Raw genomic sequence first — 27,854 nt, 5'->3', positions numbered from 1 at the left:
TGTGATCTGATGCCCTCCTCTGGCCTGCAGATGTATATGCAGGCAGAGCACTGTATACATAATAATAATAATAACTAAATCTTTCAAAAAGAAAAAAGAAAAAGAAAGAAATGAACCCTGTACCAAATGGTGGAAGAGAACGGACCATCTCAAGTTGTCCTCTGACTTCTACCTGTGTCACAGCCAGTGCACACAAACACAAATAAATGCATACATAGAACAATTTTTGGTTTTGGAAAGAAAAAAAAAAGGAAAGGAAAGGCTCTCTGCAGATGTAAGGTGGTGAGTTAAGACGTGATCATTCAGGGCTGGAGAGATGGCTCGGAGGTTAAGAGCACTGTCTGCTCTTCCAGAGGTCCTGAGTTCAATTCCCAGCAACCACATGGTGGCTCACAACCATCTGTAATGTGAACTGGTGCCCTCTTCTGGCCTGCAGGTAAAACACTGATAGATAATAAATAAATCTTGAGAGAGAGAGAGAGAGAGAGAGAGAGAGAGAGAGAGAGAGAGAGAGAGAGAGAGATGCAAACATTCCACCTGTCCTGAGCCCTTAAATATCCTCACTTTTTAAAAGGCAGAGGGAGATCCGAGAGAGAAGGGTCACGAGACAGCAGAGGCAGAAGCTGGGGTGAATGACTGCAAGCCAAGGAGCGCTGAGGCTGCTGCAGCCACCAGGAGCCGGGAGAGGACGGGGCCAAAAGCTTCTTGGACTTAACCCGGCACGGTCTGCTTCTGAGGTCTGACCTCCGGGGCTAACCAAAGTCACATGTCAATCACCACAGGAGGCGTTGGGCCCGCGCCAGAGGTGGGAGATGAGGAGAAACAGAGCGGAAGACTTATGGGCGCTGAGGCTGGGGCACAGCCGCCAGGGAGCCCTGATGTGCCTGCCTGTCCTGTGGCAGAGAAGAGCTGGGACCCCGGTGGCCCCCTACACAAAACAGACCCCAGCCAGGAGCACAAATCCAATGCCAGGGAGGTTGGACCCTTCCGGAGCCCCAAGTGTAGACTCCTTAGTGGGCAGTGCCGTCCATATCCCCTGACCGTGACTGGCCCACTGGCCCAGGCATTCTCACCCTCCCTGCTCTCTCAAGGACTGGCTGAGCGGAAACTTCCCTTCTTAGAGAGTCAGTCTCTCTCTCTCTCTCTCTCTCTCTCTCTCTCTCTCTCTCTCTCTCTCTCTCTCTTCCCATCCCCGCCCCCTGCTGAAACACAAACGCTTGGAACAAGATAAAACTGCTTAATTTCTAAAAGCCACAAAACCAATCCAGAGCAACGAAAAAAGAAACCACGCCGACCCTTGGCTGGAGAAGCGGCATTCCGTGCCTCTGAGGCCTGTCCCTGCTCAGTGACTCATGCCAGCCCTGCTGAGGAGTCTGAAGCATTTGCCTGGGGGAATCTCTGAGAGCCCAAGAAGACAACCCTAAGCCAGCCTCACAAGGCAGAAGAGCTGGGGCAGGGGGAGGGACGGGGCCAAGCTAAGGGTGCCAACTCGAGCCCTGAGTGGCTCGCTCCCCTTGGCCCCAACTAGGGTAAGTCCACACCCTCTGTCACACCTCCTGGACAGCAGGGCTGGACACTTTTCAGCCACCAGCCCTGGGGGCAGCCACCCAGGGGGGTCTCCATCCACTCGAGCGCACATGTGCACCCCTAGTTCACCACCTACTGAAGTGAGGATGGAAGCAGGTTGTCACAGCATCTGACACTGGGACAAAAAGGCACGTTCCAGCACACCCAGCTGGAAGTCGGGAGCCAACCAAAGGCACACCAAGAACTCAGAAGCCCACTGAGTGGGGAGGGACTCAGCCTCACCCTGCAGATTAGGAAACTGAGGCCTAGCCACACAGGGATCTGCTCAAGGCCACCCCTCGGGGTCAGGAAAAGAGCTCTACTTCCCCAGGGACTGGGGTTAGGATTAGGGCTACCAGTGTGACCCCACTTAATTAACCTGGGTGGGAACACGCTGGGGGAGTGGCGGGGATTTTCCTCTTCTCTCCTAGTCTGGCCATTTACAGCTGAGGTTTTGGGGGAGAAAAGTTTTGTAAATCTCCACCCAAATGGAGGTTTCCTAAAGAGTCATTCATGCCCAGCATGGTGGCCTGTCCCCGTACCCCACTTATCCAGAGGCTGAAGCAGCGAGATCGTGAGTTCGAGATCAGCCTGGGGCACGTAGCGAGACTACACCTCAAAATGAGGAAAGAAAAAAAAACCCCAACAATGTATATAGCTGGGAGGATAGCAGTTGTGGGCACCTGCTTAGCGTGACTGGGGCCTTGGCTTCCATTTACGGTCCCCCCAAAAAAGGGAGGGAGGAAAGAGAGGACCGATCTTTGGCCTGGCCCATCCTGAGAGAAGCTCCCATCTGGGGATGTAGCCCACTGGTAGACTGCTTCCTAAGCTACGGCCAGCATCACAGGAACCTGTGACAGCTTTACAATCCCAGCACCCCGCAACAGAGAGAGGAAGACCAGAGCTCAGTATCATCCAGGGCTACACAGTGAAGCTGAGGCCAGGTGACCTGCCTCGAAACTAGTGAAAAGAGAAGGCCTTGCTCTGGTCTAGCGCTGTGCTGTCCTTGGCTGAGGGCACCAGTGATGGCTGGGTGGTGAAGGCCGGGATCCATGGCTCTCAAAGGCTGCTTTGTTCAAGTGTATAAAAAGCTCTGGTCAGCCCGTGAGGCTCCAAGCTTTCACCCTTGGGTCTCAAGGGAGCCACCTCCTCCTTATGCCAGGCTCTCAAATACCCTGCTGTCACCCACCTGGGCTGGGGCCTTGCCATCCACAGAATGAAGGCTGGGCTGAGGGCATGTGGCTCAGTGGTTGAGGAGGCCCTGAGCCCACAACCCAGCACAGCCACACAAACAAGTGCTGGCCCCTACCAGCCAGCCACTGAAAGAACTGTCTTACAGCTGGTGGCATCGGAGGTGTCAGGGCCAGGCTGTCTGGGAGTGGGGGTGGGGGCACAGCACCACCTGCGCAAGCCTCAGAAGCAGCTGCCACCATCCCCTGCCATGTCGCCCCTGTACCTATGACCTCCATCTAGTCATGACACCAAGCCCACCACAGATATGTGTTTCCTCCCAGGGCTTCTGAGGTGCCTGGCAGAGTCATAGGACACACTGCCACCAGCCAGGCACCAGGTGGCTGCCTCTCGGTGAATGCCTGGCCAGCTCTGATGTGATGTCAGAAATCACAGTAATTCCAAGATTGATGGCCAACAGGCCATTCCCCCGGGATATATCTTTCTTCCTTCCCTTTGGTTTTTTAGGGACCCCGGCCCTGTGCACGCACTCAGAGGCAACCAATAGCCCAGGGCCAATGACACCTTTGGGTGCGGTTCAGCCTCATCATGACCAAGGACTAGTTTAGACTAAGGGTTACAGTCCTAAGATTCCCTAGCCACAATGTCCTGCAGCCACTGACTGAGATGGCGCCCACAGCAGAACAGGCAGTAGTGACCTCTGACACGGCTGGTCCCAGCAGGAACTGAGAAGCTTAACCTGAGAAGGACGTGGCTGGGTGACTGAGGAAAGCCTTGAACTGTTTACACCCCTGCTCGGTCTATACTGGATCCAAGGGGACTGCAGGAGTGCATGGCTACATGTGTGCTCACAAACGTGCACTCAGGCCCATGAACACACACACACACATGCATGCACACACATACACACACGTGTGTGCACACCTACACGCGCACATGTGCACACATGCACACACACGCGGGCTCGAGGGTGCACATGTGTGCGAACACCTCCTCCAAGCACTGGGAGCCACCACCTCTATAATCAGCTGCCCGAGAGGCCCAGCAAGGCTATTTCAGGAGACCAAGGCCAGATGATGGACAAACAAGCGCGGCTGCCTCAGCCCTGGGGCGGGCATCCCCACCACCCAGCCACCCTTCCCGAGTTCCTGAACTCACAGACATAAAAGTGGCACACCGGAAAATGAAAGAGAAAACAGCACAGGAGGAGAAGAGCCCAGTTTAAATAAAAGCCAGACACGGCAGGCAGGCAGGCAGGCAGGGCTTAGACTGGGAAGCGGCATTCCAGCTCACCGACGTGGAATAGTCAGCAGAAAAAGGAAATATTTCTGTAAAAGTAGCTAAACGTGACCTTGGATGCTCACTTCCCAAAGCCAACAGCAAAGCCACACCAGTTGGATCTGGGTCGGGGTCAAGGATGGTAGACTTGAGACATGGAGGGCTGTGGCCTACCTGTGATGCGGTCTCTCTCCATTCCTACGGATGTATTTACAGCAGGCAGCTGGGGTGCCGGTGTCCCCCGAGCAGAGGGGTCCTCCTCCCCTTTCTCACCCTGTCGCCCTCCCTCTCTCTCTGCCTCCTCCTCCTCCTCCTTCTCCTCTTCCTCTAAAAACACTCTTTGTCTGGTCTAATTTCTTCAATCTGTTGCAATCACGAACAGATCCAAATTACCACATTTCCATGTGTTGGTCATATGTCCCTGCTCCGAACTGAAGTAGCATTGTCTCTGCCACACAGGGGCGAACAGGGAGTAAAGGAGAGGAATTAAAAAAAAGTAAGTTGGAAGGAAGGAGCCTCGATGGGATCCTACGGCGTCCCTGGTCCTCTCCGGGAGCGCGCGGGACCAGCTGCCTGGCCTTCAGTGCTGTGGCCTCAGCCGTCCAGCGTGCGGCTTCCGGCAGCACCTCCTCTCTCCGCCCCCTCCAGTCCCCGCCGCTGGAGTCTGGCTGCTCCCTTTTAATATCCACTTGGAGATGCCTAACTTAGGCTCTTGGAAACCAACTCTCAGAGTCAAATTCCTGGCTACTTCCAAAGTCTTTTATTTTCCTCTCGCCCAGCGATGCTGCGATTTTCTTTGGGTTTTAAACGTTTAAAAAGACTATTTCTTACATGCCTGCCTCACCTTACTCTGCGGGCTCTCAACGCCCCCTCCCTTCCACGCACACACACACACCCCGACCTAACTGGGCAGGCAGTGGTCACCTCCCAGACAGGAGGATACCTGCCCAAAAAGAAACCCTAAGAAGTGCCTCCTGTCCTCTCAGCCTGTACATCAGAGGGACAGGCTGTCCCCACCCCAGGCTCCCAAGAGGCTGAGCTGGCTGGAGGCTTCCTGGAAGATTCCCACCCTGTACACATGAGTCAGTAAGTCTCAGCGGTCCCTAGGGAGGGAACACGTCCTCTGGCTGCTATTTCCCCAGACTCAGCGGCTCTTTCGAGAACATGGCTGCCTTCCCCCCTGGGGGAGGGGGGAGGTTCCCGCTCTATTTCCTGGTGAGCACCTGGTCCAGGAGCTACTCACCTGGCAGGGGGAGGGGGGAACACTCAGCACCTGCTTAGAGCACTGGCTGGGTTGATAGGCTCAACTGTAGGAGGGCTGCGGGGGAAGAGCCCCAGGGAGAGGAGCATCCTTGTACCAAAAGGTCACTCAAACCTGGTGGAAAGAGGGGGCTTTGCTGTGTAGTCTCTGCTTAAAGAAACATGTATGGTCTGCTTCTGTAAGAACAATATCTTTTTCCCCCCTCTCGATTAATTATTTTATTTATTTTACCTCCTGCTCACAGCCCCCTCCTCTGCTCCCAGTAACCCCACCTCCACGTAGCACTCCCCAAGGCTCTTTATGCTAGTGGGTTTTCATTGGTATTTTGAGACTGGGACTGGAACTCTACGTAAACCAGGCTGGCTTTAAACTTCTGAAGATCCTCACGGTTTTCATCTAAAGCGCCAGGTTTACAGGCTTGTGTCACTTTGTCTAGCTCAGACTTATAGTCTCTCTTGAAAAAGAGAGAGCAAGCCTGGGAAAGCGCTCCTGCCTGGCCAAATGCCTTTAGACAAACCACATACTGTGCTTAGGTCTCCAAGGTGCCTTGATACACGTTCTTTGGTCACTGGTCCCTTGGAGCGCAGATCCTTCATAGCCCGTAGCCAAAGCATCCCCAGCCTAAGACGCCATTCCAGGCCCATCCCCCTCCCTGCCTGGGGCGGGACCTCGGATGCTCTTCCCTAGACAGCAAGGCATCTTCTTATGGGAATGTGCAGATCATTTCTAGCCTCCTGGGAGACATCAACTGGCATGTCCCTGCCAGGGAGCCTGGAGTAGAACCCCAAAGGGCAACCTATGCCGTGAGAGAGTCGGGGATAGCCTTAGTGGAGGGAGAGTAGTTGACAAAGAGCTGACGAATACTCCCCTAAGACGTCAGTCACATCCATGACGGAGGCCCATGATGGAGGCCCTGTTAGAGACGGGACTTTACAAGAAGGGAAGCATTTCAAGATGAGGTCCTTTTGAGCTACCTCAGTGATCCAGGACAAGGACCTTCAAAAAATCAAGCCAATGCCAGGCATGGTAGCATGCACCTTAGACAGAGGCAGAGGTAGATCTCTGGGAGTTCGAGGCCAGCCTGACCTACAGACTGAGTTCCAGGACTGCTAGAGCTACACAGAGAAACCGTTGTCTGGGGCAGAGCGGGAGAGTCAAGCCAGTCAACACACCAGCACAGAGGGGGAGGGGCTCATGACCCGCCCCCCTCACCTCCTCTATGGACATTTGATGGCTTCTAGAGATGGGAGAGCCAGGGTTATTTTTTTTTTAAGGGTGCAGCTCCTGGTAGGCCAACCATGTGGCAGCGGATGGTCCCACGCAGCAAAAAGTAGAGTTGATAAAGTCATTTAGTAAAAAAGGAGAGGAGAATACATGAAGTTGGCAGAGCAGGAAAGTGGGGGTGTCTGGGAGGAGTTAAGGGGAGGACATGGAGGTGAATAGCTCTAAACCTCTCAAAGAATTAGTAAAAATTTGTATTTTTCCCAACATAATATTTTTATTAGTTACTTGGGAATTTTGTACAATGCACCACCACACTCGCACTCTCTTCCCATCTCTCCCAGGTCCACCCTCCACCTCTGTGCCCCTCTCCCATTCCCAATAAAACCCACCAGGTCTAGTTTGTGTTGCCCATTGACTTACTGGAGAATGGACAAACTCCCAGTGGCCAGCCCCTTACAGACGACCGGGACCCCGGCCCTCACCTCAAAGCTTCACTTCAGCGGCTTCGTCATGATTTTTAAGGACTCTCTTCAATGGCTTCCTGTCTGCCCTGTTTCCAGGGGGCGGGGCACCAGGGGTGTTTTAAAAAGATGGAGTTTGACACACAGAGGGAAGGAGGTGAAGCGGATCAAAGACAGTCAAAGACGCAAGGTTGGGACGATGTGGCGACAAGCCAACGAACACTCGCAGTCTCACAGGTGGCAGAGGTAGGCAAGGAGCTCCCTGAAAGCCTCTCTAAGGTACAGCCCGGCACCTCCACAGCAATGCTAAGTGCCCTTGTGGCCCCAGGGCTGAGAGAATACATTTGCATTGCTTAACCCCAGCAAGCTGTGGTAGCTTCTCCTGTCAGTTGGGGAACCTAAGGTAGGTGTCCTATGCAGACCAAAATGAGCAAGGCCACCACTTACTGAGCAGTAAGGGCCAAATTCCATCCAAAGCAGTCAGACCAATCAGGAGCTTTTACTTACCTTTTTTTTTTTTTTCCTTCTCTCCTCTTTCCCCGACTTTTTTGAAATACAGTCTTAGCTCAGGCTAGCCTGCAGCAAAGGGTAATTCTGAACATCGTGGATTGATTTTGGGTTTTGTTTTTTTAGATTTACTTTTTTATTGATTTTCTGAGAAAGGGTTTTTCTGTGTAGCCTTGGCTGTCCTGGACTCAGTTTGTAAACCAGGCTGGCCTTGAACTCATGGAGATCCTCTGCCTCTGCCTCCCTGAGTGCTGGGATTAAAGGCGTGCGCCACTGCGTGTGGCTGCTTTAGTTTTTTAGTTTAGGTATTCAAGTGTATTCTCTGGATGTAGATATGTGTACCGTGTATGTGCCTTGTGCCTAAGCAGGCCAGGAGATGGCGCTGGATCCCCTGGAACTGGAGTTATAAGTGCTTGTGAGGTGCCACGTGGCTGCGGGGAATTGAACCGGGGTCCTCTGCAAGAACAGCAAATGCTCTTACCCACTAAGCCATCATCGCTCCAGCCCCCGACTTGAACTCCTCATCCTCTGGCTCCCACATCCCAAGTGCTGAGATTACAAGCTTGCTCCGCCAGGCCTGGTTTTATTTACTCTCTCTCTCGACTTTGAAAAAGATACTCCTTGATGGTTTTTCTGCTTATAAATAAAATGTCTGTTCATTCTATCACATTTAGTAAGTACAAAAAAAAAAGTAGGCAGAAGTAGTTTCACCCACATGAGACTCCCCAGGCCCAACTCCTAAGGCAGTAGGACAACCAGAACCATGTGAGAAGCCATGCAGACCAGTGGCCCAGGATGGCAAACAGCAAGGGGCTGGCACCTCCTGCAGACTCCAGACTCTACATGCCCTAGGCATCACGCTGTGGTCTCTGTAGTCTCTGGGACCCTCAGCTTTTGAGGACCTAGTTTGTCTCAAGGTCTGGTTTCCCCGCCATGCCTAAAAGTCTAAGTACTCTAGCCCAAGTAGGGGAATAATTTGAAACCAAAACCCTGGCTCAGATGGAGCCTGCATTACTCATAGGCAGAGGCTGCAGAGAGCAAAGGGTGAGAGGCAGGGCAAGCCCCAGCTACAAGAGCCAAGAAACCCATTGCCCACAGTGTGTGTGTAGGCTTCAGTGACATCTCGCCAGCCACTTGCGTCCCTCCACTCCCGGGGAAGGCAAGGGTCTGTGGTGGTTATACTTGGGAAACATGGAGCCTGTGGGGGCTAGCTTGGTTCCGAAACTTTTCCAACCTGGACAAGGTTTGCCCTTCAAGGCAGGACATGAAGCTCTGAGGCTCCGGGCTGTGCCAGCCCAAAGCCCCAGTTCCCACCCCAGCCTGCAGTTAGGACACCACTATCATTAACCCTTTCTAGTCCTCAGGTCAGCATCCTGGCCCTCACCTGCCACTGACCCACATCCGTGACCTGGCCACCCTGGCCATGTTCTCTGTGAGGTCACTCACAGGCTCACAACCCCTCCAAGCTGCAGAGGGGGCTCGCTGGGCACAAACCCACTTAAAGAGAAGCAGCGGGGGACCATGACAGAGTCAGGAACTGTTAACTGTGCAGGGCTCAGACATTACCTCCTCTGCTGGAAGCCTGCCAGGATTGCTTCCTCCCCTCTGTCCTGTCCCAGACAACTCTGCCCCTGCAGCTCTCTTGATGTGACTTTTTCTCCTGAGTGGACCTTCAGGCTCCCGAATTAAGAGTGTCTACGCTTATGGAGCCACAGGAAACGGTACAGATGACTTCACAGAGTAACCAGGAGCTGGGACCATAGATCACTTGCACTTTCCCAACACTATCCTACAGCATGCCCAATTAAAGTGCCACCATGCCATCCTGGCTCCTTAGACCCCCTGTGGGGGTCACACATCTGTACCCCAGCACTGGTTGGGGTGGGGGGAAAATAGCAGATGTGGCCAGGCAGCCTGAGCTACTGAGGTGACCAGGAGACCTAGGGAAAAACAGAAAAGGAAGAATACCCTCCATATGACTGTGACCCAGGAAAAGCAGTTTTGAGGGCTCCTCAGGGCTAGGTCTGCTCCCTGGGGAAGGTCCTGTGAGGAGGTAGGAGGAAGGAATTCCTGAAGAAAGGATGCTGCACTCTCTGTCACTTGCCATGTCCCCTCCCTCAAGGCAGAGACCCATGAACAGCCACACCCAACCTGTGAGGTCCTACAAATGAACACTTAAAAAAAAAATGACCTTTGGGAAACTGGCATAATAGCTCAGCCAATAAAATGCTTGTCCTCTAAGCCTGAGCACCTGAGTTCAAGCCCCACCACCCACATGAAAAGGCCCGCACGGTGGTGCACACCTCTTACCCCAGTGCTGGGTAGGCACAGGCAGGAGGGTCCCTGGGGCTCACTGGGCAGCCTGCCTAGGCTAACTGGTTAGGCCAGGACAGTGAAAGACTGTCTCAGAAAGACAAAGAAAACAAAAGTAGTGGACACCTGAGAAATGATAGCCGCGCGCGCACACACACACACACACACACACACATACAGTTATATACACACATAGAAACACACACACATATACACCATACCACACATACACACATACATACATATACACATACACATATGTACACACACAAACACATCCTTAGATACACACACATACTCTTGTGCACCCACACACACACACATACAGAGGCATATACACACAGTATACACACATATACATACATACATACATACACACACATATACACACATACATACACATATATAAACACACAAACATACATGTGAATTTTCTATGTCGAGTCTGGTGACACACACCTGTAACCTCAGCCCTTGAGAAGCAGAGGCAGGAGGATTACAGTAAATTTGAGCCCAGCTCGGTCTACATAGTGAGTTTCAGATCAGCTGGGGCTACATTAGTGAGGGTGTAGGCAAAAAATAAATAATAAATAAGTAAACTACTTTCACTTCCCGATCCCTTAAGTCCATGTCCCTGAATTAGAAACAAAGGCAGCCAGGCTGCTGCCTCAGAACTGGCCCGGTCACCCTGGCTACTGTACCTGCCAACCAAGTGGGCAGCCGGCAGAGGCCCTGGCTGGGCTGCAGTGGCTTCCAAGGCCAGCTGCTTCCAGCCTGGGGCCCGCAGCATTCCTATCTAGAAGCTTCTCTCAGCTTTTTATTGTACCTCAAGGTCCGCCTTCCTGAGTAAACACAGGCCAGCTTCTCTGTGCATGGGTGGGGTGGGGTGGGGTGGGGATGGAGGGTGAGGGGTGGGTGGGGCATCTGTGGCAGGGTTTACAGAACACACCACCTGAACTTGCCACACTGGTACCCTTCCAGGGGGAGAAGTAGCCCAGACGGCCTATAGTTCTCACTGAAGTCCTCACACTCAGCCACACGCCCCGCGCCCCATCCCCCCCACCCCCCACCCCCCCACCCCCCGCAAGCCCTAACACTCTCACTGCCCTCCCCCCACCCCCACCCCGGCTGCAGCCAAAACACAGCAGGAACCAAAGGGGAAGTAGGGTGGAGGATTTCCTAGCGGGAACCCTGCACTCTCCTTGCTCAGTCAGCACCCGTAAACTTTTGCTGGATCAAGGATGAATTGGGAGAAGGCGACTTGCAGCCAGCCCAAACCAGCATCTCCGAAAGTGATGAAGATGCACTCCGTCTGCCTGGCTTGGCATGGGAGAGACACATGCTGCATGCTCATGGTGCAAAGCTTGCAGCAAATGCCATATATATAATTCCTTAAAACAGTCATAGGCTGGACAGAGGGCTCAGCAGTTAAAGCACACACTCTGCTGAGTTTGGGTTCCGGCACCCACTTCGGGTAGCTCACAGGCACCTGTAGCTCCAGCTCCAGGGGATCCGACGCCCTCTGCTAGCCTCCATACTTTCCCTCACATACCCACCTGCCCCGCCCCACCGCCACGTGCACATAATTAAACATTTTTTTAAGTAGTCCTAAATGCCTAGTGGGTAGCAAACCCACTGCTTCCTCCTCCTCCTCCCATAGCCCTTCTCCCCCAGAAGACAAGCAGCTACTTCTTGGCCAAAGCAAAAGAAGCCTGCTGTTTCTGTTTTAAACTGGCTCTTTCACCACTGCCACCTGCTTCTTCCATCAAGTCCGGTCTAACACTGCCTGCCGCCTGCCATGTGCCCCTCACACAGGGGCAGCCTGCTAACTAGACATGACAGGCAGGGCCAGCCAGTGTCACTCTGGATCTTAGTCGGAACCAGCAGGACAGAGCTGTTTTCGAGAGAGTATCTCCAGAGGTAAAGAAAGCAAGCTAGCCCAGGGAACGGCCACTAGTCAGGGAGGCCAGGATGAGGCAGGGAGGGGGGGGTAGTGGGGTGGGGAGGGGGAGGGCTGGTGAGGGGGCGGCTGAAGGACAAGGCGGGATGCTGTGCTGAGTGCTGAGTTTGTGGTGAGGGTAGAAAACAAAGGCAATGCAAGTGGGGAGTGTACGTGTGTGCACGCGCGTGTGCTCTCTTGAGCACATGCATGGGAACATGTGGTGGTGGGCAGACCCACCTGGCACAGAGACAGACTTGGTAAATATCCCGGGAACTCAGCTATGCATGGCAAACACCTGCAAGAAGAAGAAGAAGAAGAGCAAAGGCACAGCAGGTCTGAGGAGACAGTGGAGGTCATAGATGCCTCATCCAGGGCCACCAGAGGGAAGAGAGACAAGGATTGACCTGTGTGGGGTGAAGAGGCGGAGGCCAAGGTCCGTGTGAGACTGCTGGGGTTGAGGACCTGGGTGGGTGGTGCCCAGGTTGCGTTTTGCTGACTTGACACAAACTAGACCTATCCGCTTTAGAAAATGTCTCTGCCATACTGTGAGGAATTTCCTTGATTAATGACTGCTATGGGAGGGCTCAGATCGCGTGGGTGGTGCCATCTTTGGGCAGGTGGTCCCGGGTGGTAGGAGAAAGCAGGCTGAGTGAGCTGGTGAACAGCGTTCTCCATGGGCCCTGCTGCAGTTCCTGCCTTCCCCCGTGATAGGCTGGTCTGTGAGGTAAAATAAACTCTTCGCTCCCTGTGCTGCTTTCGGCTGTGGTGTTTATCACAGCAACAGAAACCTATCAAAGAGGGGCAATAAGGATGAGGCACTGCAGAAAATCTGGACCAGTGGGTCACAGCAGAAGGGCTGAGCCAGGGATGTCCACAGGAGCCCACAGGCAAGGCCCCCTGCCACCTCTTCCTCTACCAGCACCCTCCATGTGGCATTAACATGACCTGAGACAGGTTCACCACTGTCAACACTGACACCCACAGTAGCTCCTCCCACCAATACAGCAGGACACACAGCCCCGAGGAAACAACAGGACCCACAGGACAGGCCCCACTTATCCGGAACCTACTAAGGACAGCAGCAGCGAGGCAATTAGTTACAGATGAGAGTCATGGTGTTAAGCCAAGGAGGCTTCCCTAACAAGGGTGTGTGTAGGAGGGGTAAGTAAGGGACCAATGGGAGCCTGGGGCCCCAGCCAGGGAAGGCAGGACAGAGCAGCTGGCAGGGGGTGGGGGGGGTGGGGAGGGAGTGCTGGGGGTGCTGGGGCCAGTGCTTTTCCCATCTTCTTACATCAGTGTCCCCACACTGTATTCCAGGGGGACTCTTGCGGGAAGGGCATCTATTCAGGACGGGCAGAGGGAGAGAGGGAGTGTTTCAATCTCTCTGTATCAGAGACCCGCAATGGGGCACTTCACACAGGCACCCAAGATCAAAGAAAGCCATGCTTTCTGGAAGGCACCGCGGGAGGGTTGTGCCTCTTCTCAGGCCATGCTTGGCTTACGGCTGTGGTCCTCTAGTCTCCTAGTCCTCTTCACCTTCATGTGGCTTCTCCTCTAGTTCTGAGGACAGGCCTGGGACTCGGCAGCTCTGGGTGACCTCATCTCAAGGCCATTAGCATCTTAGAGATGAGCCCATGGTGGGATGAGGGACAAAGCCACAGACCTCAGAGGTGACTGGAAGGCAGAAACGGCCCCATACACACACCGGATGTCGCAATGGCACAGAATGCTCCAGGGATTCTGGGCTGGAGGTACGGAAGCTCAGAGTCAGCCCAGGAAATACTGTGTGAGCCGTGGGAACCAGGGCAAAGGTTGGCCAAGGCTGTGGTCTGCCCAGACAGAACGCTTGAGGCATAGGAAGGGGGCAAGTGTGGGAGAACAGACCGGAAAACCACTGGGAATGGTACAGTGGCAACGTCCAGGATAGTCATCTGTCCATCCCACCCTCCCCCTAAGACGAGCTTTCCCAGCAGGGTCAGTAGCAGAGAAAGCCCGACAGGCTGAGGGGGAACACACTCCTGGCTTCCATTAGGAATAGGTGAGTCAAAACCACGAGGAAGGATTTCCATGGTCCTAAAATCTAAACCCTAAACGCTGTGAGATGAGCAGACAGACAACAATTATGTGGCGCTCGTAGTAGATGGGGGAGAGGGATAAATAGATTGTTCAGAAGCAAAACCGTAGATATCCCAAATTCAGGACTAGATCTCAGGTCCTCAGTCATCCCGGCTCCCTGAAGGCTTGGCTAGCCTGCAGCATCTCTGCTAGAGGTGGCTGGCTGGTGGGCAACCCTGCGTTTTGTTATCTTGTTCCTCGTGTTATATATATAACCTATCAGCTGTGCCGCTTTGTCGAGGCAGGGGTCTCAGGTAACCCAGGCTGTCCTTGAACTTGCCGTGCAGATAAGGATGGTCTACCTTCCAAATGCTGAGACAAGAGCCATGGACCGCCACAGTCAGCTGGGTTTCGGGTGTTTTGCTGATTTTTGTTTTTTGAGACGTTGTAGCCCACGCTAGCCTGGAAACTAGCTGTGTAGCCAACCTAAGGCAATTCTCCCTCTTGGCCTCCCAAGTGCAGGGATCATTGGGTGTGAACCACCATGCCCACTTTAAAAAAAAAAAATAGGCTCAGTATTGGGCTTTGGTCTGGTATGCACAAGGCTCTAGGTTCAATTCCTAGTAACACAAAAATAAAAGAAAGAAGGAAGGAAGGAAGGAAGGAAGAAAGGAAGGAAGGAAGGAAGGAAAGAAACACAAAGCTTCATTGTGGGTGTCATTTGACCTAAGGGACTGTGGCTCGTACCCTGAATGGTTACTTCTGCCCAGGCCTAAACAGCTTGGAAAGAACAGAAAGTGGACCTGCCCGTCATGGACCCCATTTCTCCCTAGGGACAAGAACTAGGAGTCCCAGAGAGGAGACCACGTGACCAAAGTTGGGAGGAGGGCAAGGGCAAAGAGGGGCCCCGAGTGGGGACCTGGGGTCTGGCAGAGAACCCCTCCTGGGGTCACGGCAACCAGGAGGCAGGCCTTAGATAAGATGAGAAGAACAGAAACGGATGCCGCATGGGAGCAGACAGAGGCCTTGGGGAGAAGACTGTGTGTGTCAGCAGGCAGACCCCATGCAAACCTAGATCACTGCTTACAGCTTTGGGCTCCTGAAAATTATGCCTTAGGCTTCCAAGCTGAGCAAGCCCAGGCTGCCAAGTGCTGACGGCACAGAACTGGCTGGCCTGAGCCTGGGCAGGCAACGGCAGAAGGAGACCTCATGCATGTAGGCCAAGGCACCAGCTCTCCAAGACACGAACCCCCAAACGCTGCCCATCTCCAGCCCTTTGGGTCAAGGCTGGCCAACAAGAAGGAAGGGGAGAGGCAGAGCCAAGGCAAAGCAAGGGGCCCTAAGCACAAGGCACCCAGACCACACAACCAGGGGCAGGGATGGCTAGTGGTTAGTGGGTCTCGTGGCTATGGTGGGCAGGATGCGTCTTAAGCTGGAGTGCTGAATCGCTCAGCAGCCCAACCACCTCCAGCTAGGGCATCACCCTCCTCTGCCGACACCCAGGCTCACCACACATGGCACCCCGCAGCACACTGGCATACCATCCACGTCACCCACATGCTAAACCCGGCACCACATTGGCACACCATTCATGTCATGTACATGCTGAACCCAGTACCACTATCCATGTCATACACGTGATACACCCAATACCACTCCTAACGTCACCACTGCTCCCTACAAGGAGCCAGTCACCATAGGCCAGGCCAGGCCCCCAAGGATGGAGCTAGGAGAATTGACACTGTCTTAGGGATACTTAGAATTCTAGAGCCTTGGGCAGCCCTGGTTGGTGCAGAATGGTCCATATTCATAGCTACAAATTACATACCAAGCTATGTAGAATTTAATAGAAAATAAATTCTATACAAACCAATGAGCAACACAGTATACCTAAAGAATCTATTTCAGGGGCTGGAGAGATGGCTCAGAGGTTAAGGGTACTGACTGCTCTTCCAAAGGTCATGAGTTCAATTCCCAGCAACCACATATTGGCTCACAACCATCTATAATGAGATCTGTATATACAATAAATAAATAAATTAAAAAAAAAAAGAATCTATTTCAGCGGCCAACAGTCAAGTGTGGCTCATGGCCACCCTCCCCACAGTCCAGAGCTAGACTGTCCCGTCAGCAAAGTGTTCCTCTGGACAGGGCAGGGGTAGAGAGCAGTGGGCCCGGGAGATCGGGTGCCCTTGTCCCAGAAGGCTCCCTACCCAGGAGTCCTCCTTTGGGGTTGGGACTGGAGAGCTTGGCTCTCACCATGGTCCTAATGATGATGTGTCACTCACTGTGGGTTTCCTTTGACATCCAGTGACGTCTGCCCTGGACCCCTGTCCACAGTAACTACCACTCTACCCCACGTGTCTCCTCCGTTTGTCCTAGCTGGCCCCCAACACACATAGATGAACACGTGTTCCCCAAAAGTTTATCATCTGCTATGGAAGCGGGTCCTTTCATCTCTGGCAGCCAACATCCTCCCCAAAACAAAGGTCACCAGAAGAAATGCACGTTCCCCCGTCCAGCACTAGAAGGATCATCAGAGGCCACCAGAGGACTCTGGGGATATGGAGAAGCTTGTAATGGGGCCTGAAGATGCCGGCAGGAGAAGACACACAGGCCCTGCTGTAGGCATTAAGGAAGGGAGGCGGCCCCCTCATGCTTGCCCCCGCTGGATCCTGTGGTTGGCAGAGCCTCCTGCAGGCTTTGGAAAAGGAAGTGTCTGCCTTCTTTCCTCCAACAGCTACTGGGGAAATTCTGAACACTTGAAGGAAGCAGAAAGAGCAGGGCATGACACCCCCTCCCCGTACCAACAGCGCACTGACGAAGCTGTCCGCAGATGCTGAGTGGGCCACAGTCAAAGACCTTCCATGGTTCACTCGCACTGCAAATAAGGCCACCCTGCTCTGTCCACCTCCTTACTTCTCTATCCTGTGCCTTAAGGTGACTATGTGCAGAGGTGGACATCCTCTCTGGCAGACACAAGCCTGGCTACCTGCTCATAGGCAAGACGCCACAGTGAGGGGCTCTACCTACTCAGGCAAGTCAGGTGGGAAGTCAGGTCTCAAAGGCAGCCAAGACACAAGCTGCTTACCTGGCCCTGTGGGATCTGCGAGCCTCCGGAGGCGGCCGCTGGAGGTCCTTGTGACTCCTAAAGACAGAAACAAAGGGAAAAGGTCACACAAGGCCACCAGGCTCTCCCTCCTGGTGGGTGGCTAACATGGGTGTGTGTCCTCACTTCTGCACCTGCCAAGGGCTGAAGAACCAAATAAACCCAGACAGGTGTGGGTCCTGTTTCTCGGAGTGATGACAGCCACCCACCTGGATGCTTTACACAACTGTCACAGGACCCATTGTGCAGATAAGAGAACTGAGTCTCAAAAGGGCTGGGTAACCTGCCTGGGGCCACACAGGAACCAGACGCTGAATCCGCAGTGAGAGTCCAAGTCTGGGTTCACAGCACTGCCGACGAAGAGGGGCCATCTCTCTTCATAGCACTCACCAGGACTTACCTCTGAAGACCCACACCTGATTAATAGGGTATGCCGCCCGCCCCCCCCCCCCAGATGACATAAAGACCAGAAGCCCTACCCATCCTCCATGGCTCCTAAGGCTAGGTAGATTGAGCTGCATTGAGGGTTGGTGGGACAGAACTGCATATATCTCTCTCTCCCTCTCCCTCTCCCTCTCCCTCTCTCTCTCTCCCAAGAGGGAACACAGGCAGAGTCTGGATCAGCTTAGTCTTGTGCCACACACTCTGCCTCCAACCACATGCGCCCCTTGGCTGGCACTGCCTTGTTGGAGAGGCTCGTAGCGGGGCAAGTCCTAACTTGAGGAGTTTGCGAGGTGCTAAGCTGAGCACACCCCATGGGCTGCCAAGAGGAGCAGACCCAGAACCCACAGGCAGGTCATGGTGTTTAGGGAGTGCCCCTCTTAAATGCCACACAACCATCCTTCAACGAGTCACAAGGGCACCCCAGCCTAGACCAGAGAGGCTCTCTCTCCCATCCCCAAAAGCAAGGTGATCACCTAGGCTAGGCCTGGACGATTTCCTGTGTTCTCCACCGTCTGGTCCACATCTTAGCTATTAGTCAAAGGGAAGAGACTCTGCACTCTTACACTCACTCATCCACCCATCCACCCACCCATCCACCCACCCACCCATCCATCCATCCATCCACCCACCCACCCATCCACCCATCCATCCATCCATCCATCCATCCATCCACCCACCCACCCATTCATTCAACCACTCACCTACTTAGTCTGAAATTCCTGGCCAGTCCTCTAGGAAGAGGATGTATGGGTAGGCAGAGGGATGTGGGGAATAGAAGGGTAACTGGGTGGGTGGACGGATGACCGGATGGATGGGTAAATATGGTGATGAATGGATGGATGGATGGGGGTGGGTAGGGGGACGAATGAACAGGTACATGGGGGTTGTGAGGAGCCAGTGTCTGTTGGTTGGTACTGACACACATTTCTGGACCAGGAGTGTGACTCAGGTGAGCTTCCCAGGGTCGTAGAGAAGGAGCACAGACAGGCTTTCTCCCGAGTATGCTGAAGGGACAGGACAGTGTGGATAACCCCAGCAGTAGCAGCCCACCCACACCTGATGAGGTACACTGCATCTGTGGATGCCTGTGACCACCACCATTGCCCCTACCCGACCCCCAGGTCCCAGCGCCGTGTATATAGTCAAGGAACTCCTAGGAGGCACAGCTGTCCAGAACCACTCAGTACAAGTGAACAGCAACTGTGTCCCCAAGTCCACTGTGTCCCCAAGATGGGGGGGGGGGTGAGGAACAGCCTACAAGAAAAGGCAGCATTGAACATTCCTGTGGCCTGAGTCACTTCCAGATGAGATGGCTTTGCAGGGTTGCTGGGGACAGAGGTGCCCTGTCCTTCCTCCGGGCAGCTAAACACTCACACCCACTACCTGCCCTCTGGTTTCAGACAAAAATGCAAGTAAAAGAAGATCTCAGTGAGTTAAAAAAAAACCCTAGGCATCGGACCCCTTCCCCCCGAACCCAACTGGGAAGACAGTACGTGTTTTGGGTTTCTGGGGCAAAGATTTTATTTTCTTTACACTATTTATTTTTCTGACTTCCTATAACAGCTTCCATGCCAGGCAGCCCTGCCAGAGAATCTGCAGAGGAGCCCACGGGCTAGAAGGGGCTGAGGGTCCCCTGCATCCCCGGGAAGAGCCCCAGACCAGGAATGGCTCAATGCATGTGCTTGGACTTCCTCCCACAGGCCCGTGTCCAAGGCAGCCAAGGATCCAGCCGAGAATTGAGTTATTTTTATGTGACTTTAAAATAAAGAAGATCCAGAAGGAGAGTCACATGTGAAGCCCTGCCGCCTGGAGTCAGCTCAGAGTCAGGGCTGAGGCCGCCTGGAGTCAGCTCAGAGTCAGGGCTGAGGCCCGGTTGCACATTAGGCCTCAGGGGCACTGGCTGTGACTTCATCCGATTATAGCTTCCAGGTCAGAGGGGACACAGAGTCTTCCTCTGGGCTATTAAGGCTTAGTGACAGCCGGGCTATGGTAGCACACGCCTTTAATCCCAGCACTCAGGAGGCAGAGGCAGGTGGATCCCTGTGAGTTCGAGGCCAGTCTGGTCTACAAAGTGAGTGAGTCCAGGACAGCCAAGGCTACACAGAGAAAGTCTAAAAAAAACAAAAAACAAAAAACCAACAACAACAAAAATAAAATAAAATATGAGATGCTTCACTGAATCTGAATTTCAGATGTGAGGCAAACCATTTTTCAAGTAAGTATATGACAAAAGCTTTCTGTGTCATTCTCATAGTAAACACTGATTCTTCATGTGTGTGCATATGTACTTGTGGAAGCCAGGGGACTACCTCATACCTAGCGAGCCTTCCACCTTGTTTTTCGAGATGGGATCTCTCACTGGGACTAGGGAGCTCCCCAGTGAACCCCAGAATTGACCTGTCTCTGCCTCCCCAGCACCAGGACCACAGGCATGGGTGGTGCGGGCGATGGATATAGGTCTTTATGCCCCGGGTCTAAGCATTCCAATCCTCAAGATTTCCAGCTTAACCAATCAGAGGCAGGTTGGTGGCTGACAGATGAGAACAAAACAGAACTGCTTCTTTACTTTTGACTTCGCAGTACCTGGCCTTCGGTGGCCCACAGGCAGACGCCACCAAGGAAGGGGGTGAAACGCTGGGGTCTGCTTGTTAGTACTGAGTTGTCCGGGCCAGCCTCGCTCTGGAGCCTTTGTGCCCCATGCAATGACTGGCCAAGAGCTACAAAGTTAGAAGTCAGCCCAGGGAGCCCGCTCAGAAGGCCTCTGTCCCCAGAAGACCATTGGAATACAACAGGTAATCCTCGGCAAAGACCAGAAGTCCCTAAAGCCAGCCTAGGGGCTGGGGTGTGTCACCCTGGAGCATCCAAAGTGGCAGAGGGTATTGGAATCCTGGAGGCCACCGACTGAAGGAGAGATGACCGAGAGGAAGGCCAGGATCAGGTGAGTCCAGCCAGCTCCCGGCTCCTGTGACCAGCTCCCCCAACCCAGGGCATCCAGAGTCCTGAGGTGCATTCACACCCCAGGCAAGAACCTCTGCTCTGGGGCGGGCAAAGGCATCTTTCTCTGGGTCATCAAGGTCCACTTCAAAGCGCCTGTGGTGGCTGTGACGCAAGCTCCCCTGGAGGGCTGAGGGGTCCTGTCATCCCAGGAGCAGCATTATAAATGGTCCAGTCCACTGAACAGCTGAGGTCCTCATGACAGTGACCTTGCAGCTGCCAGACTCCAAGAGGCACAACAGAGGGAGGTCTGCCTCAGGGCAAGCTTGCTGCTGCTATCAAGTTGCAGTTAATTCTGCAGTGTATTAAAACAATATGCAAATTATCCAAGTGCAAGATGGACGAAGGTGACTTAAGGATGTTCCTCATAGTTAAGCTAGGCTTGGTGACGTATGCTTGTGTCCCCACACTCAGAAGGCTGAGGCTGGAGGATCGCCATGAGTTAAAAGCTAGTCTGGGCTATGTAGGAAAAAGAACAGGGTTTCTCTGTGTAGCCTTGGCTGTCCTGGACTCACTTTGCAGACCAGGCTGGCCTCGAACTCACAGTGATCCGCCTGCCTCTGCTTCCCGAGTGCTGGGATTAAAGGTGTGCGACCCCACCGCCTGGCAAATGCCTTCTTTTTATGAGCTGCCTTGATCATGGTGTCTCTTCAGTAGACAGAACTAAGACGTAACAGTATAGAACAGTAACTAAGACACAAGAGGAAAATTCAGACTGCACAGATGGCAGACCAAGCTTACACCTCACTTTCCCACACAGAGCAAAGATGGGAGAGAAAGGAAGCGATGGCAGACAGAGTAGGTGGGGCTGCGGTGGCTGCCGCCAGAAGCAGGGCCACACTGCTTCTCAAACACCAGGGAAGCAACGTTGGGGTGCAGGTGTGGGAAGGGGGGAGGAGGACACAGCTTTTCTTCAGGCATCCTGTACTGGTCTCCCAGAGCTACCTCAACCCCTTAACCTTTCCTGTCCCTCCTTGGTGTGGACAAGCTGCCACACACAGGCTACAGGGACAGCGCCCCCAGGTCTGCTGGCTTTACGCTGGGTTCAAACAGTGAGAGCCTGGGAGGTTTTGGTACAGGGGACAGCCAAGAAGTTTCTCCCTTCTCTGCCTTGAAAGGTGTTCCCAGCAACACGTTCTGTCCCCTCAGTGGCTTTGGCTCCTAGTGGAGAAGCTGCTATTGTTCAAGTCCCTCACAGATGAGCTGAGGCCCAGAAATTGGGGGGGGGGTGGCGGGGAAGTGGGGCACAGGGCTTCCTCGCACCGAGCTCTGACGGGAAGCAGTGGTCTGTGGATGCCGCCGGCAGGAGCCGTTCCACCAGGAAGCTATTGCACTTGGCACCGCTCGGCTGTGTTTATGGCACCCCCAGATGTTTCCATGTGTAGCTCGGTTACTGCTCAGCATCCCTAGGTAGGAATGGAGTCCAGGAACGCTCTCTTCATGTCCAGATCCCATTCCACGCCCCCAGTGCACGATCCAAAATCAGAGACACCAGCGTGTTCTGCAGTTCTCGGCGCCAGACAGCCGTGGGCAGTAGGGACAGGAGGGACCTGAAATGTACAGAGCCAGGAGCCGGTTTTGGAGAAACCATCCCAATCGCCAGGGAGGAAAACTAGACAGAGGGCTCTGTTCTCCTGCAGCCGGAGTCAGAGAGAGGTAGCTCTAACCAGAGAGGCAGGCGGGGATGGAGCTGAACATCATAGCTGCCTCATCTGCTGCTGACTTTTAGCTGGAATCACACTGCCAGGACAGAGCATACGAACTGCACCCACTGCTGACTCCCCATAAATCCCCACTTAGTGGGCTGAGCAGATGGCTCAGTTGCTAAGTTGCTTGCTGAACAGCATAAGGACATGAGTTCAGATCCCCAGCACCACATAAAAAGTCAACTGTAGTGGTGCACAGTTGTGATCCCAGCCCTGGGGAGGTAGAGACAGGAGGATTCCTGGGGCTCACTGGCCAGGCAGTCTAGATTAATGGGCGAATTCCTAGCCAATGAGAGATTCTGTCTCAACTGTTCCAGGAAAGTCAAAAGCTACACAAAACCAAAAATAAATAAATAAATAAATAAATAAATGAGAGAGAGAGAGAGAGAGAGAGAGAGAGAGAGAGAGAGAGAGAGGGAGGGAGGGAGACTGGTGCCAAAAAACAAGGTAGATGGTAACTGAGAAACAATACTCAAGGTTGACCTCTGGCCTCCAGTTACAAGTGGATAAATACCCACAGAGATGAAGGTGGCACATCTTTAATCTCAGCACTCAGGAGGCAGAGGTAGACGGATCTCTGTGAGTTCAAGTCCAGCCTGGTCTACAGAGTAAGTTCCAGAACAGCCAAAAACTACACAGAGAAACCTTGTCTGGGAAAACCCAAAAAAATTAAAAGAGAGCCAGGTTCGGTGGCACATGCCTATAATCCAAGCACTTGGGAGGCAGAGGCAGGTGGATCTCTCTGAGTTCGAGGCCAGCCTCATCTACAAAGCAAGTCCAGGACATCTAAGGCTACAGAGAAAAACCCTGTCTCCAAAAAAATAAAATAAAAGACACACACACACACACACACAGAGAGAGAGAGAGAGAGAGAGAGAGAGAGAGAGAGAGAGAGAGAGAGAGAGATGGTGGGGGAGGGTGGAATTCTGAAGATGGACCCCTAGCCAGTCACAAGTAGACACACACCCATTAGAAGGCATATACATAGCCCCTGCTCCCTTCTCTCCTTTTATAGGAATCTCAGCCACCAAAATAAATACAATTTCAGTCTGACATGGTGATGCATACCTTAAATTCTAGCCCTTGGGATCAAAGGTTGAAAATCTTAAATTCTAGTCTAGCCTGGACTACAGAGTAAGAGTCTGTCTTAAACCCTGACTCAAAAGATAAGAGGGCGAGTAGAGGAAGGGAAGGAGGAGGAGGAAGAGGAGGAGAAGGAAAGATTTTTGTTTTGTTTTTTGAGACAGGGTTTCTCTGTGTAACAATCCTGGCTGTCCTGGACTTGCTTTGTAGACCAGGTTGGCCTCGCACAGAGATCCGCCTGCCTCTGCCTCCCAAGTGCTGGGAAGGAACAATATTTTAACTACTCAGAAAGATTAACTTTCTCTTCTCTCCACAGAAAATGAAACACAAGTCTTGGTGATGGAGCAGGGCCAAACTAAAATCACACACACACACATAAAAGGTTTCTCTGGAAACATAACAGGTTGATTGATACTTTTCTAGAGTTTGTGGTATTTCTGAAACTTAATAACTGTTTCAAACTTACAGTTGAAACCGCCTGTAATGGCTCAGCAGGCAGAGGCAGGGGGTCGCCACAGAACTCCACACCAGCAAGTAAAACAGAGTGGGGACTGTCCAGAGGCGAAAAAAATCAACGGAACAGCCATTCGTAAAGTCCACCAGCGTTTTGCTGCTACTGTGTGATGAGGAGGGTCTGGGGGCTTCTTTCATGCCAGGAGGGCTGGAGAGCCAGGTCAGTGGTTAAGAGCACTGGCTGCTCCTGCAGAAGACCAGAGTTCAGTTCCCAGCACCCACATAGTGGCTCACAACTGTCTGTGACTCCACTTCCAGGGAATCCAGTGTTCCCTTCTGACCTCTGAGGGCAGCAGGCATTCCTATAATAAAGACCTCACACACATACAATAAAATACAATAAAATAAAATAAAATACATAAATCTAAAAAACAAAACAAAACAAAACAAAACTGGATGGTTTACAACCACCTGTAACTCTAGCAGGGGAGATCTGGTTCCTCTGACCTTTGTTTCTATCAGCACTCACATGTACTAACACACATAAACATACATGATTAAAAATAGTAAAAACAGCTGGGCAGTGGTGGCACACGCCTTTAATCCCAGCACTCAGGAGGCAGCGGCAGGTGGATCTCTGTGAATTTAAAGCCAGCCTGGTCTACACAGCAAGTTCCAGGACAGCCAAGGCTACACAGAGAAACCCTGTCTTGAAAAGAACAAAAGAGAGGAGGGGGGAGGGAGAGAAAAAGGGAGGGAGGGAGGAAAAGAGGAAGGGAGGGAGGGAGGGAGGGAGGGAGAGAGGGAGGGAGGGAAGGAGGAAAAGAGAAGGGAGGGAGGGAGGGAGGGAGGGAGGGAGGGAGGGAGGGAGGGAGGGAGGGAAGGAGGGAGAGAGGGAGGGAAGGAGGGAAGGAGGAAAAGAGAAGGGAGGGAGGGAGGGAGGGAGGGAGGGAGGGAGGGAGGGAAGGAGGAAAAGAGAAGGGAGGGAGGGAGGGAGGGAGGGAGGGAGGGAGGGAGGGAGGGAGGGAGGGAGGAGGAAGGAGGGAGAGAGGGAGGGAAGGAGGGAGAGAGGGAGGGAAGGAGGGAAGGAGGAAAGAGAAGGGAGGGAGGGAGGGAGGGAGGGAGGGAGGGAGGGAGGGAGGGAAGGAGGGAGAGAGGGAGGGAAGGAGGGAAGGAGGAAAAGAGAAGGGAGGGAGGGAGGGAGGGAGGGAGGGAGGGAGGGAGGGAGGGAGGGAGGAAGGAGGAAAAGAGAAGGGAGGGAGGGAGGGAGGGAGGGAGGGAGGAAGGGGATTTATTAGGATAGCTTACAGGCCGTGGTCCAGCTTCTACAAAGTCTGTCTATCAATGAAAGGTCCAAGAATCCAGTAGCTGTTGAGTCTGGGAGGCTGGATGTCTCAGCTGGCGTTCAGTGCACGGCATGACAGCATCCTGAAGAAGTGGGCCCTAACGCCAGCGGAGGGTGGATATGGCTGCAAGGGTGAGAACAAGCAAGCAAAGAGCTTCCTCCTAGGCTGCCAGCAGAAGGAAAGCCACCCAGATTAAAGGTGGATCCAGCCAGGCAGTGGTGGCGCATGCCTTTAATCCCAGTACTGGGGAGGCAGAGGCAGGAGGATCACCATGAGTTCAAGGCCAGCCTGGACTACAGAGCAAGTTCCAGGACATCCAGAGCTGTTACACAGAGAAACCCTGTCTCAAAAAACCAAAAATATTAAAAAAAATAAAGGTGGATCTTTTTCCCACCTCAAAAGATCCAGATTAAAAGTGGACCTTTCCACTTGAAATGATTTAGTTAAGGAAAAAAAAAAAGGTCTCTCAGGTGTGCCGGCACTTAGGTTTTAGTTAACTCCAGTTGTGGTCAAGTTTACAAGAACAGCCATCACATCACCTAAGGCTACACAGAGAAACCCTGTGACCTTTGGCCTTGATGCTTGATGGCATCCATACAAGTCTCTGTCTGTCTGTCTGTCTGTCTGTCTGTCTGTCTCTCTCTCTCTCTCTCACACACACACACACACACACACACACACACACACACACACACACTTACACAAAGAGGGAGGGAAGGAGACAGAGAGAGAGAGAGAGAGAGAGAGAGAAAGAGAGAAAGAGAGAAAGGGAGAGAGAGAGAGAGTTTCATTATGAAACTCCTCCTGAAGATTTGGAACAGCACATTCTCCTGAACAATATGCCCACACCCAAGAGCCACAGCTGACTGACAAGGGGCCACTGGGAAGGACAGCAGACACAGGGAAAACCCTGGGTTTTGAGGAGAGTTAGCAGTGATCACACACTGCTGGCCATGACCCCCACAGAAGAGCCAATGGAGGCTGCGCCACTGTGTGGGGACACTCTGGCTCACTGCTCCAGTCACCTAAGACTGTGAGTCGTAATAGCTAACCTTCATTGTAAACTGGATTGGACTTGGAGTCACCAAGGAGCCACACTCTGCCCTGCCTGGGTCTGTGGTGGCGTTTTCAGAGAGGTTTAGCCCAAGAGGGAGAACCCGCCCTAAATGTGGACAGCAAGTCCCAAGGGCCGGAGTTCTTCGCTGTGTAAAAAGAAACGTTCATCTCTCTGTGTTTCCTGTTTGTGGATGAAGTGTGACCAGCTGCCTCCAGCTCCTGGGACCCTCAAACTGTGAGGCAAAATAAGCCCTTCCCTTTGTTTGTTTGGTTTTGGTTTTTCAAGACAGGGTTTCACTGTGTAGCCTTGGCTGTCCTGGACTCACTTTGTAGACCAGGCTGGCCTCAAACTCACAGCGATCTACCCGCCTCTGCCTCCCGAGTGCTGGGATTAAAGGTGTGTGCCGCCACCGCCTGACCCCCTTCTTAAAAAAAAAATAAAAAGATGTATTTATTTTTTATGTATGCAGTGCATGCCAGAAGTGCATATGCACCTATATGCCAGAAGATCTCACTGTAGATGGTTGTGAGCCACCATGTGGTTGCTGGGAATTGAACTTAAGACCTTTGGAAGAGCAGCCAGTGCTCTAAACCGCTGAGCCATCTCTGCAGCCCAGCCCTTCCCTTCCTAAGCTGCCTTTTGTCAGGTGTTCTGTCACAGGAACAGGAAGGTAACCAACATGTAGTTTCACTTCACCACGGGGTCCCTGGATTCCCCACAGAGAAGAGGAGGGGACTGCCTGGAAAGATTAACCAGGGTGATGGGAGGACTGAGGCCAGAGGTACAAGCTGTTGACAATTGGCCAGAGGAAATGAAGGTGCCAGAAGAAGGCACTACAAAGTAACCAGGCAGCAGACGGCTGATTGCCAAGTGGGGTAGCCTGTCACCTGTGGCCATCAATCCGTCTCCATGCCTGGGCTTAGATTGGGCCAAGGAAGCAGAGTCACTCACTTCCTGGAAAACAGATCCCACAGGGGCAAAGGAGGTGACAGGGACAGAGAGGCAACACGGCACTGGCCTCATGTGCCAGTCATAGCAGGGACTCAACATAGTGGACAGCTGGCCTCAAGAGCAAGCCAACTCAGGGACCACTCAGCAGGTTGACAGACAGTGCAGGGCATTTTCTGTCCATCATGTCTATCAATAAAATGCTGTACTTAGGACTCTTGTCTGCCTTTGGAGACAGCCATGAGAATGGCAAAAGAGTCACTTCCTGAAAAAAAAAATGGACACACAAGCAAAAAGTGCCAGGACACAGAAGGACACCCAAGAGGCAAATGGACACAGCAGTTCGCAAGGAGAAGCAACGAGTCCAAGGCTGTATGAAGTCTGGGCTATATGGGGCCCAGCCTCAAACAAACGAAACAAAAAGTTAAACAAACAGAAGGAAGAAAGGAGTCCAGCAATAGCTGCAGAAGCCAGAGCCTAGCAAGGGCACTCACAGCTGGAATCCCGGCACGCAGAAGGCTGAGGCAGGAGGATGAGTTCAGGGAAGCAAGCACAGTTTTGATGTCAGTATCCACGAGGCACCATGGATACACAGAAGCATCCGTGCTGTAAACATGGGCGCAGCTCAGCTCTGCACCCTCCAAGGGTCACACATCACTGTGGAGGGGGATCCGTGTGACAGACCTGCTGGAAAAGCTGTGAGGAGCAGTCAGACACGGGATGTATACTCCAAAGAACCGCTGAAGTGACGGCTTTGAGCCACGCCTGGTATCTGATTGCCCCTGAAAGGGGCAGAGTGACAGGACTATGCAACCCTGAAAGCATGTGCTACACCTCAGATAATTAAATGATACATTTCACACATGTGGGGACAAGCAGGTGAATGTTATGACCCATAGGGTTTTAAATTTCCCCG

General features: G+C 52.9%; 1 protein-coding gene across 3 annotated transcripts in view; it reads right to left on the bottom strand.

Annotated features, from left to right (window-relative positions):
- SEPTIN9 (septin 9) overlaps positions 1 to 27,854 on the bottom strand; it is a 162,452-nt gene that overhangs the window by 125,424 nt on the left and 9,174 nt on the right. For 2 of the 3 annotated variants that reach the window (XM_084749062.1, XM_084749060.1), the window contains exon 2: positions 16,890 to 16,946. Coding sequence is in view for 2 of the 3 variants with exons in the window: in XM_084749060.1 (XP_084605186.1) it covers positions 16,890 to 16,946 (57 nt within the window). In the remaining variant the exon portion in view is untranslated. Of the gene's footprint in view, positions 1 to 4,209; positions 4,642 to 16,889; positions 16,947 to 27,854 lie in introns of those variants that run through there. The other variant, XM_084749063.1, reaches the window with a different exon arrangement.

The sequence above is a fragment of the Acomys minous genome (assembly GCF_964271855.1).
Source record: "Acomys minous genome assembly, chromosome: 12".
Taxonomy (NCBI): Eukaryota; Metazoa; Chordata; class Mammalia; order Rodentia; family Muridae; genus Acomys; species Acomys minous.
This window is presented reverse-complemented; position numbering and strand designations above follow the sequence as displayed.